We start from the raw sequence: 12,451 nt of genomic DNA on the forward strand, positions 1-12,451 counted from the left end.
TAGGGAAAGAAAAACCAACACACAAAAACCTTTTGAAGCCATATACTTCATAACCGTCACGTTTTTTCCAAATAATTTATTTGCAACCGTGTCACGTTCTGAAAGTGCACAGCGGCACTGCGAGGGTGGCAAAATGCATTGGGGTAGGACTTGCCGAGAAACGTTTTTGTAAGAGAATACGGATTTTGGGGAGGGGTGGGGGGGTGTTTAAAGTGTTTTGCACATGTGTAGCTAAGGAAGAACTCTGTGTGTCCAAACCTTGAGTGCAATCGCCAGGATTACTTTTCCAGGTCGTTTTGGGGGCGGGGGAGGGAGGGCAGGAATATCTGTAATTATAGATATTTGAGGACAGCCCAGCTGAGAGTTTACAAAACACTCTGCGTAGTGTGAATGCGGGAATTTCGGTGACTTTTGTCTGTGACCAGTGATCCGGGGTGGCCGATCCGAGCTGCCAAGGAAGAGCCTGGTGCCGAGAGCCCAGCCCTGCGCCGAAAATCAGGGGCTTCGGAAGGGTCTCGGGTGGGACCCCCAAGGGTGGCTTGTCACCTGCGACAAGTCGGGGCCTCTCTTTGCAACTTCCGAACTAGATGTAACTAAACACAAACGTTTGGTTGGTTGTGTGGTTTTTTTTCTAAACTTTATTGTATTATTGCAATAAATCTTTAACAGTTAATTTTTTAAAGTTGTATATTTATAATTTTTACTTCTGTGTGGTTTGTTTTTAACGGTGCTGGGGAAGTACAGAAGAATTTCCAGCCTTCCAAGTAGTGCAGGGACCAGACCTGTTACAGTGCAATCCTACAGGGGTGGAGTAAGCAATGCCCATTCCAAAAAAATACATAAAATAACTACATCTCCACTGGAGCAGGGAGAGGAATCCTGCAAAACACGCACACACACACTTTTATATGTACATGTAAACGGATAAATGTCTTGGCGTGTGCCTGGCTTTGAACTGCTCCTTGGCAGGGTGATGGGTCTTTCTGCATGCAAGGGAAGAGCCTCCTCTTTACAGGGGCGTTTCAGGAGTGTCTTTTTTAAATAGTTACCTCCTTAAGTGAACCGTTGTGTGTCTGACCAGTAGGGATGGGAAAGAGCCATGTTCATCAGGAAAAGCCAGACCCTGCCCGCGGGACCTGGTGGCCATGGTTTTACTGGCTGCTGAACGATGGAGGAGAAACAACCCATCCCAACTTAATTTTTTGTGGCAGCTACCTGATGGGGAGGATCGATGCCTCGTGATTCCCATCTGCTGCACACTCAGAGTGGGAGCAACAGCCTGAGGCTCCGGCACGCAGCCTGTACACCAAGCCAAGCCTGGCTCCAAGCTCAGCTTGTGCCCATGAGTTGCTTAGGTCAGTTCGGCTTAAGCAGTGCCATCATCAGCAGGAGGTTCTGTCATCTGCCAGCACTGGTCTGTGGCAGAAGAGCAGCCCCGTGATGCCCTGAGTCCCATCCCTACTCCAGGGTTGCACGGACCAGCCAAACGCAGGTTGGGGATGAGAAACAGCCCCGGGTGAGGCTTCAGCACCATTCCCACCTTGCAAGAAGTAGGATTCAAGATGAAGACTGGATGCTTCAGTGTAGGTGTGAAATGACAGTTGTAGGGGCTGGCACAGGGACAGGCGCTGCAGTAGGTGACTTGGGGCTGATAGAAAGGAGCTGAACCCCGATAACGCATCGCCGAGGGTTACCGTTCGCTCTTACAGGAGACCCGCAGAGCCTGATGGAAAAGTGGAAGCTTACAAACAATGGAAACGTTATTACTGTTTCTTCACAGGCATATCTGGAAATTCAGTCTGGTTATGCCAGCTGCTCCCGGGCAGAGAAGTCAAGCACATGGCATAGTCTTTAGTCCTTCAGCTCTTCTGAATGCTCAATTTTGTAAATCCAAGACTGGACTTTTTTTTTTTTAATTGCCTCTTAGACAAAACAAGTTCATCAGACCTTGGGCTCTCCCTGAGCTGGCCCTTAAGGAAACAAAAATCTGCACTTTTTACTACTTTATGGGGAAAAAAAACCCACAAACTTGCAGGGAGCTCAGCATGGCTACATTCAGAACCAACGCACGTCTGGATGCAAAAGTTCGTTCTGTAAAACAATTTTTAACAGCAACGCTGTGCAACAGGGATAATTCCAGCAAACAATGTAATAAATGATGTCTAAAACAGCCCACGTTCCTCAGCCAGCTTGAGGGGAGGGTGAGGATGGGGTACGCTAGAGAGCAAATTGTCCTCGGTATTTAACTGCTCCAAGGAACAAAAATAGCTCAATGCTATTATTTTATTCTCATTTTTCCCCTTGTTCAATGAAGGTGTCCAAAATCTTACACCCTGTTCCAAAAAAAAAAAAAAAAAAGACCTCACTGGCCCCTTATCTAGTTACAAAATATTTTCCTCTGCCGCTTCTATTTCAGCCTCGCAGGGACTTTCCTCGCTGCTGTCAGCCTGGCGCGGGTTATCGCAAGTTTTCCAGAATCTTGGGCGGGGGGCAGGAAAAGCAGTTTCTTCCCCCTCTTCCTTAATTGAAATTAGGCTGAAGGCCTTTGATGCTGACGGCTTTGGTGAGACGGCTCCTGCCAGAAAATTGTTTTGCCGCTCGTCCCCTTGCATCGCTGCTCCGAAGCCCCCGTTAAGAGAATGAAGTCACGAATTAACGAGGGATCCTGCTTTTCCTCTCCCTCTTCCCAGCTGATTACGAGGCAGCCGCACCCTTCTTTTAGCTTTCTAATTTCATTCCTCCTGGTTGTCATCATGTCTGCTGCATTGCAGAGGTGGCTGAGCCGCAGCAGCAGGTACAGCAGGACTGGGAGGGGCCGGGGGGGGGGAACCACCATCCCTTTTAAATCCACCATCACCATCCTGAGCGTGCCAAACCCACGTTTCGCACTGTAAGGGCTCTGGTTTTCTTTCTCTCACTGGTAAGGGAGGGAATAAAAGCATCCACCTTCAGAGGTCTCTGCCAGGAGTCCGTGCTCGTCCTGAGAAGGGGCAGAGGAATGGCAATGGCACGCAGTGTGGCGAGGGAAGGGACTCGGACAGGGCAAAGGCTCCACCGCCGCTCTCCCTTTGGCTCCCTGCAAAATGGCGGCTGCTCCACTGACTCCGCTCCCAGCAACTCCAGAACTGTCCAGGCGACGTTCCCAGACGTCCAAAGTGTTCATCCTCAGGCAGGTTGCTGGGCGTGAGGAGGGCTGGAACTGGAGAAGGTGTTCCAGGAAATACTCGAACCGATGCCGTGCTCAGCTCCACTTCAGAGTTCAAGGAATTACCGTTCACCCGCGCTTCCGACACAAACATCCACAACTCCCCTTGGAAAGCACCGACTCGCACCTCAGAAACAAGACACTGGAGCAGAGAAGAGCAAAGCCCTGCACGGATTCCTCTTACAAAGCAAAAAATTCCATGTACAGCAGCCGGCAAAGCTTCCAGCACATCGCTGAGCCAAGGCAACTCCACTGCCATCCTGCTGCACCCACACTCCGTCCTCGAGCACCCAGAGCACAGGCGAGGGGCTGACACAGGAGGTGAGAAGCAGGACTCAAACCCCGTTTTTGCAAGTTTTACACACCCAGCACCAGCTTTCTGGACCACAGGAGCCTCTGTCGAGCTCCTGCTGCACACAGGGCTGATGGGAGGGAAAGGAAAAGCTGGAATTTGTGAACCTTACAGCAGGGAGTTCTCCAAGAAACACAGGTTTGGGGTTGGTTTGTTTGTTTTTTAGTAGGAGGACAGAATTTTCTACAGGAAGCACAATGCATGTCTGAACTACATCACAGTACCAAGTTTCTGCCACGTGTTTTACAGTTTTTTTATTTTGGGGCAAAAGTCTTACAAGAGAAAGTCTGGTAAGGCAGATCTAGAATGCACATTTTATTTAAGTAAAAAAAAAAAAAAAAACCAAAACCAAACAGACAACATAGGTAAGGTAGACAAGAACTTTTTATATTCTGACTATACAATAATATTCCTCTTTTTTTTTTTTTTATCCACTGCCACACTACTATAATGGATCTGTTCTAGTCTAATTTTAAGGTTGTCCAGTTAAGTTGTCTGAAGATTCTTTAAACAAGTTGACCTTTACCTATTTAGAGTTTCTTCTCCGAAACATTCATATATTATACAGGATATACAGATTTTGAAACAAGACACTTAAAAACACACACAACTATAGCCGCAACACTATCGTAGCTGCATTGTAGTGATTACGTTGTTCAGCCAGCTGTCGACTCTGTATGTACAATTAGTTTTTCTAGTGTTATTTACACAGATGGACTAAAAGCTATCTTCAATCTAAAAGGTAAAGGCTCTTGTGTTTAAGTATGTGCAGTTTCATAGCCCTGTGAAAAAAAAAAAACACGACAATTATATACACTGTAAACAGCACAAGGCATGAGAATCTCCTCCTACCCCAAACAATCTCACAGGAAAGTGTATGTGCACTAATATTCCTCTTCCACCTCGGCTCCCGCTCCTCTGGTTTTCTTATGGATAGCGCGGTTAAAGCTGTGGCAGGCAGGAACCCAATGATTGTCATGAAGACCCAACTTACAGCCCGGGATGCCCTTCTGAGACCGGTGACAGCACATCCAGTACCCAGGCCCGTAGGGTAAAGCTTGACAGTATGGTTTGGGATGCCACCGGCACAGCGACACGTCCCCTTTCACGTACTTCTTCTTGCACTGCTTGCAAGGGTCTTCCCTGTAGCGGGGATCGCGGACCCAGCGGGAGTCTGCGGGCCTGATGTTGTAGTATTCGATGATGAATTTGAAGTAGTAGCAAGTGCATTTGAGGGCAACCAGACTCCTAGTAGGAAGCAAACCAAAGATCTTCACTATGATGTGGTGAGGCAGGAAGGCCATATACTGCTGAGGCTCCAAAAGCTGCTGAATTTTAAACCTGGTCTCCAGAAAGTCATGCGAAACCTGCCTTTTTAAGCAGGAAGCATCAAGTACTTGCAAAGCCCCGTCTGCTGGCGGAACAGAAAGGGCAGATGGCTCTGTAGGGACACCGTTTCTGACGCACGATCCGTCAGACACCAAAGCATCCTCATCCTCGTTTTGGGCTGCTTCTCCTGGCTTTCCTTGGGTGCTTTCCCGTAGTGGCTGTTGCTCACGAGCGGCCGGCTGGTCAGCCTGGAGGAAAAACAGCCTCCCTGGGAGCGGATCTTCACTAGAACTGGAGTTAGAGAGCTTCTCTTTCCTGCATCCTTTCTCGGTCTTGGTGACCGATATACTGATGCATAAGGGCTCCTTCCTAGCAGGATGCAGACTCTGCTTTGGGAAAATTACAGGCTCTTTCGACATACAATCAACAGTCGCGTTCTTCCTCTGCAAGGAATCCGGTGGCAACCTGGCAGCAGCTGGACACGTGGACGGCAGAGGTCTGGGAGGCTCAATTCGCGTTTCAGAGTCGCTCCTGCCAGCGGTTATTGCCAACACTGCATGAGCAAGTCCTGAATTCACATTCCCCATCCGAGTATCCAGCCCAGAAGGAAAAGGCCGCCGAGCAGAGGCAATGCCATCCCACAACTCCGTATCACCCAGAGGACTGCACCGTCCTCCGTACCCAGCCTCTGCCACCCCTGCCTCCTCCAAGCCATCCCCTGGAGCCAGGACCCCTGAGGAGACCTTCCCTTGGTCTCCCTCGGGCTGGGTGCCGTTCGCCAGGAGCACCCTCCCGACGTTTCTGCGGAAGCTGTTGTTCCGTGAGAGGCTCCCGGCCTCCCGCTCGCTCTGCCGTCTCAGGCACTCCGACTCCAGCTTGGCCACCATGTCCAGCACGCGCATGGGCTCGCTCTGCTGCTGCTCGCTATTGCCGCAAGGTCCCCTCTCCGCGTGTACCTCGCACGCCCCAGCGGAGGAGAAAGGGTCTGAGCCGGGAAGCACGGCTTTAGGCTGAGCGCTCAGCCTCGTAGCGGAAGCAGGCGCGCAGGTTTTCGCACAGTCTACCAGTAAAGCACTTGCTCGTTGCTCCAGGAAGGCCACCATCTCGATCACCGAGAGCGACCGGCCCGGGAACACACCTTCACCGCTGTCGTTCACGTAATGCACCGAACAGTGCTCGATGCCGCAAGCAAAAGGCTCCGGCTGGGAGCACCTGGCGTTCGCCTCCCTCATTCTTTCCAGTTGAATTTTGGCTTTTTTAAGATCTACTGATTTTTTCCTGCGTTTGGCTGTTCTTCCGTCGATATCCCACGTGCTTTTAATTTTCATAGAGCCGAGCCGGGTGTTGCTGCTGCACTGCTGGGCTGCGAAGAAGGCGATCTTCTCCTTTGTATTGCCAGGTTTCACCACGGCCCACACATCCAGAGGCCCTTCCCCTTCTTCTCCCTGATGGATGGTTGCAGACAGGGCGTTCTTCTTTTCCCTTGCACTTGGACCATCCGCTGGACCTTTCCCGTTCATATTGCACATAGTATTTGGATAAATAATCCCCAGGAGTTTTCGAGATGGAGTCACGAGGGAGGGTTTTGGGAAAACGCTCAGTTTGGTGCAGTTGGTGGTGTATTTTTCTTCTCGTGCTGATCTCTGATGGCTCGCAGGTGGGCCTCTCAGGGAATCCTGGCTTAGATCTGGAGATCGCTCTTTCTTCTGTAACTTGAGATATGGCTTTAAGTGCATACCAGAAACCCTAGAAAAACAGAAAGGGAAGAAGTTATAGTTGCAAAATATGCCTGCCTGGAATTAGAGAAGGTGGCCCAGAGTAGGCACCAACATGCCTCCTACTCTACATCAAGCAGCCCACACCTCAAAAGGAACCACATGAAAAAGGAAAAGCAGCAACCAGGCTGCAACATCCACCCCCGGAGAGTTTCTACTCACGTCTTGCAACAGGATTACAATCTTAAGGATAGCAGAGATCTTCCCGTTAGAGAAATCTGTTTCCAGGGAGTTGCAAGGAGAAATCCTAACATTTAAGTTCTCTCCGTTGTGCAAACATAGCTAGAGGTTCATTCTAGAGTTAGAGCCATCCTTCTGTCCGTTCATTTCTTAATCCAGTTGTAAGGCACATGAGGGTCCAACGGTTTATCTTGACATTAGCTACCAAATATGTATTTTTTTCCCTTTTCAGTAGATAAAAGTACAGTCAAAGCTGAAAAGGGAAATTAGCAAGTGTAATTATATTCATCAGAGATCTCAGCAGATATCTGATCTCCTAACACCACCCAGAACGAAATCTATCCCTCAGTGTACCAGTAACGGCGAATTTGGTGTACCTTCCCATACCAGTCCTTACGCTACACATCAGATTCCCCTCCCAAAGTGTCAGAAGCATCACACACAGCTGAAGAGAACCACTTCCAAGTACAGGTTTTTATAGTTCAGAATTTAAGAGCTGTGAAGGAGACACTCGGATGCTGCTGCCATTCCCGCAGCGGCACCACTCCTGCGGCAGTCCCGGGCACTCGACTCCTCTTTCCCATCACACCTTCGCAATAATCTTCGATTCACAGCTCAAAAACGCGCAAGCCCCGGGCACTGCCACACAGGATGCAATTATCAGGAGGCTTGAGGCTCTTCTCCCCAGAGTATCGCATAAGCATATTACAGAACTAACTACAGGTGATGTTTCCATGGTAATCTTTGAATTGTTACATGAAAAAGCCTCCTTTTTGAAACGGGGATAATCCATGCTTGCCAGTTGAAGAGCAGCAGGTTCAACGCCGCATTTATCAGGAGCTGATACGGACACATTCGGACACTGAATACGTTTCCCTTGACAGCCACCGCCAAAGCAGTTGCTTTAGTGCCGCGATTCAAGCCTGAAAACAGCTTTTAATTAAAAACCTCAAGCCGTAACATCTACAAAGTCAGACAAATTTACAGTCGTTAACACTTGCAGTTCGCACGCCCGATAGGTTTGTATCGGACAGACGCAGCCAGAATCCAGCTGGGCTCTCTCTCGCCGTGCCACAGCGCGACCAGGACACACACCTACCTCGAGACACCCTCGCCAGTGCCACACGGGGTACCCGTGGGGTTGGCACACGAGGAAGGGGGAACCCAGCTCGCCCACCCCTCGAGCAGACCCATCAGAGCGCACAGGATGGCTGCAAGAAGAAAGTCGTAACAGCAGATGCTGACCAAGAACACACATGGACGTGCTGTACAAGCAACCCAGAGTGCGGCTTGGGGACCTTCCAGGCAGCCCTGGAATTTTCATAATTCCACGGATTAGCCAGGGCTATAGACCCTCCACAGGAACCAACGGCAGAACGGAGAGCACTGGAGCCAGCTGAGGGAAGGCTCTGAAAGCAAGATGCTCCACTTCCAGCTGCTCACACAACACATGAGTACACAAGGACAACACCTCGGCCAGGCACCACCTGTCCCTGCCCGAGCAGAGTTCTCCTGCCCTGCTTAACCGTGGCTTTCCCCTGAGGTTTTTGGCTCCTCCTTCTGGCCCCGGTGATAAGTAGCGAGGGGATGGGGGACAAGTGTGGGCAGAGAGGGTTTCGGGGAGGTACCTCAAGAGGAAGGGCTTAGTTCACCTTTCTACAAACGTGCATAAAACCAAGGGGACCCCTTTGGTCTCCTGCAGTGTTCTGAAGTCCAGGAGGCAGACACTGCAAAGGATGCTGTTATGTCCTTGTCTCTCCTGACTTTCTAGGAAGATCATCACGTCACTCTTCAACCAGTGCTAAAACCATCTGCAATTCAGCTACAGACTGCGGCGGTAAGAGAGCTCCCATTACTGCAGATACGCCCACCATGTCCCTGGGTTAATTCTCTCCCCATGCCTTCTACGTGCTAATTCCAGCTCGTGTTGGAATTGGGTCACCTCCCAATTTAGTCTCCTCTGCAAAACGAACCCGAGCTATTTTGTTTGCCTTCTCAGTTGGATGCTGACAACTAAAATAACCTGACAAAAATAGAACTTCAAGGTGCTGAAACAGTTGAATAAAGAGAGAAGAGGAAATCGAGGCTGCTGTAGTTTGCTTCAGCCTCGTTTTCCATAGGGTCTGCCTCACCTCAGTGGCACTTTAGAGCTAAGCAGGGACAGGCCACCAACGCGCTGGTGCCAGAGCCCAGCCCAGAAGAACAGCCGGTGAACCACAGCAGCGAGCAGCTGCCAGGAACGGTGCCGTGCAGCCCTCCCTTCCCCATCCAGACGGGCATTTTGGAGCGATGCTTTTCACTCTAGAGAGAGAAAAAGCTCCAATGGCTGCCCATCACGGTACCCTGGGGAGAAGGGGTGAATACAATTAAACACACCACTTTGCACGTCGAAATCTCACGAGCTACGAGCAGAAGATCAAATTTCATTCATGAGTTTTCATGCCAAGGTGTTTGAAAGATGAGCTGAATGCGTTTTTAGAAGGCTTTCTTCAGGCAGTTCTCAGGAATCCAGCAGCACAATCGGTTCAACACCCTCCATTAAGAGAAGCTGCAAATGAAGGTGAGACCAGGTACTGTACAAATGAAAACAGGACCAAACTGGTTACCCCAACATGCTTAGAGGACATGTTTAGCCAGCAAAGTTGGTTCAGCTGCTCCCAGCTATTTCTGGTCTATGGAGAAAGACAAAGGGTAGAGTTATGCCTCACCTATTACAGATTCCTCGTTTAAGGTTATATTTCCTCCTATGTTTCAGTTAGTCTCTGGCTCGGCCAACAATGCCATTTAAGGTTGAAAAGTTATAATTTACGTAACACAATTATGCCTCAGTCAGAAGTTTTACCGCCAGAATAATTGCCTCATTTGAATTCAGCATTCAGATCGTTGCACTGTTTTTTAATGGATCCAGATTTAAAGAAAATCTTCATTTAACAACTTCAGACAGCTAGAAAGGAGCTGAATGGCAGTGCCGCCGTGCCTCCCTGTTCTGGGGCAGTGGGGAAGAGAATTTCCATTTTAAAAGGGATGTTAGTGATGGACCATACCTGAAATGGGGGAAAATAACCCCAAAACTAAAATACCCAACATCCACTCTGCACACGCTTTGCTATGAACATTAAGAAATAAGTTTTAGACACGCATAGCGTCTTCCCTGCACGTCAGCAGCACAATTCGTTTCTAGCTCCTAGAACTGGAACGAGGCTCCCCAGCAGAAATTGCTTTGAAGATGAACCAGAGCCCAATTTCCACCCACAGACTACCTTATTTCAGCAACATTTCAGTGCTGGCAAGCGGAGAACGGTGGCAGCTGCAGGTAAGTTTTTTAAATATTTAAAAACACCAAAAATAGCTGTTGAAAGGTGAAGTCAGCGACAACTCCCTATGATACTTAATTCCAGAATAATTCTGTTTGCTTTCCTCCACCCTTTAAGTTATCAAGCTTTCTAATTTTATCTTTAGAGATGACGACTCTTCAGAAGTTCATGGAGTAAGCATAAAAGGTTTTCAATCCCTAACGTGTGGTTTTGAATTACTGATAAGAGAGAATTCTGCCAGGAATGATCAGCACTGAAACAACTGGCAGTGCTGCCTTTATACTGTTATTCCATTCTTAAGCTGGTGAAATAAAAAGCCCACTTTTTCTATTTCTAATCAGCTGTGTCTGAAAACCAGGATACTTACGCTCCTGGAATGACACTGCTGTTTTTCTAAGTTGTAACCACAGCTTGTTTTCACTACAGTTTTATCAAGTTAGTTACTACATGGGATTGATAGAGACGTATATGCCTTTATACATCCACAGATACGCACACATCCCTCCTCTCCCTACTGAAGGGAAGACCCATAGAATAATAGAACAGTTTGAGTTGGAAGGGACCTTCAAGATCATCTAGTTCCAAGTCCCCTGCCACGGGCAGGGACACCCTCGACTACACCAGGTTGCTCAAAGCCTCATCCAACCTGGCCTTGAACACTTCCAGGGATGGGGCAGCCACAGCTTCTCTGGGCATCCTGTTCCAGTGCTTCGCCACTCTCAGAGTGAAGAAGTTCTTCCTTAGATCTTACTGAAAGCCACCCTCTTTCAGTTTAAAGCCATTGCCCCTTGTCCTATCAATACACACCCTTGTCCAAAGCCCCTCTCCAGCTTTCTTGTAGCCCCTTTAGGTACTGGAAGGCTGCTAGAAGTTCTCTCCGGAGCCTTCTCTTCTCCAGGCTGAACAAGCCCAACTCTCTCAGCCTGTCTCCATAGCAGAGGTGCTCCAGCCCTCGGATCATCTTTGCAGCCTCCTCTGGACCTGCTCCAACAGCTTCATGTGCTTCTTATGTTGGGCACCCCAGATAAGCTACTGTGCCAAGCTGGCCAGAATCTTTCTGCATCCTTTTGTATTTATATATCTTATAAATCACAGCAGCCTAAAAAAAAAAAAAAAAAATTATACATTTCCTTTAGTGGAAGCTCTGAAGTTTTAGGAAAACTGGTAGAAAAAGCTCAATTTTCACAACTCCTAAGGTCCACAGAGAGCCTAGATGCCCCTCACTGCAATTGGGTCACAGACTCTCAGGATGCCCTGCAAAGCCAAAGATTTCCGCTGGTCAGCAAGAACAACAACAACAAAAACAAGTGTAATCTGCTCAAACAACATAATCACACTGCAAGTTTTCCAGGCAAAGCACTGGAAGGTTTTATTAAGAAGAAAATTTCCATCAAAACCCTAAAGTTTCCTGCGAATTTCTTTTTGTAAACACTTAACTCCAGTCAACAAAATTTCCTCGTGTTGCTGACTGCACACACGGTGCCAACTACAACTCTGAAAAAACCCTCAGGACACACTAACAGAAGGCAGAAGCCAAAGGAAAAAAAAAAAAGGCAAGAAAAAAAAACAACCACAATGAAAACCCACACCAAGCATAACCTCTGGCAAGGCATTTCTCTTCTCTGGCATCCCATTTCTCCGTCTATAAAGCTTAGCTCCTCTGTAAAGGACACAGACAATTATGAAGGACTGAGTACTGAATGCAAGTTAAACTATGGTCAACCACTTGTTATTTCTGGAAGGGCTTGGTGGGTCCTTTGGGCTCCATCTCCAATACCATTTCCATCCCCTTTGCACTGCTGGGGCAATGCAAAGCAGACAGAGAGCTGCTTCAAAGGCATTCCATGGATTCTGTCGGGGCGGGAAAGTCCCGGTCGAGCAGCTGGGATGGACGACATTCTGCTACTCACTGAAACTTGTTCTGGTGCGTGGCAAGTGTCCAAGCTCGGAGAAAGGCGGGTTGGGAAGCACGATGCTCCAGACCAGGGGCGGGTTTGACTTCAGCAGCTGCAGAGGCATCCGATTTCTAGAAAACCCACTCCCTCGTAGCACTAACTTCAAATTAAAGCAACTGCTCCCAGCCCACCTCCCAACGCCTGCGAAACTGCCTCTTGCATCAGTCGGGAGAGCAAGAGAGGATTATCGCAGGCTTTGAGGGTGAACAGGAGGTATCTGACTGCTGAAACAGCCGGCCTGGGGGGAAGCAGGAGCAAGCCAAACCCACCAGGCACAGCTGGCCCGGAAGAGCTGAGGAACTAAACAGGCACCTAACTCTTAACGTTAGACCCCCCCCACC

The 12,451-nt window shown here is 48.8% G+C and overlaps 1 protein-coding gene across 6 annotated transcripts in view; it reads right to left on the reverse strand.

The window, feature by feature from the left end:
* Positions 1 to 3,824: 3,824 nt before the first annotated feature.
* Positions 3,825 to 12,451, reverse strand: part of FBXO34 (F-box protein 34) — a 44,923-nt gene continuing 36,296 nt past the window's right edge. For 4 of the 6 annotated variants that reach the window (XM_086612986.1, XM_086612985.1, XM_086612987.1 and 1 more), the window contains one exon: positions 3,825 to 6,632. In XM_086612986.1, coding sequence (XP_086469112.1) covers positions 4,442 to 6,632 — 2,191 coding nt within the window. In that variant the 3' untranslated portion in view covers positions 3,825 to 4,441. Of the gene's footprint in view, positions 6,633 to 6,823; positions 7,095 to 9,217; positions 9,390 to 12,451 lie in introns of all 6 variants that reach the window. The other 2 variants (XM_086612989.1, XM_086612988.1) reach the window with 2 other exon arrangements.

This window comes from Tauraco erythrolophus, chromosome 6 (genome assembly GCF_009769465.1).
Source record: "Tauraco erythrolophus isolate bTauEry1 chromosome 6, bTauEry1.pri, whole genome shotgun sequence".
NCBI classification, from domain to species: Eukaryota; Metazoa; Chordata; class Aves; order Musophagiformes; family Musophagidae; genus Tauraco; species Tauraco erythrolophus.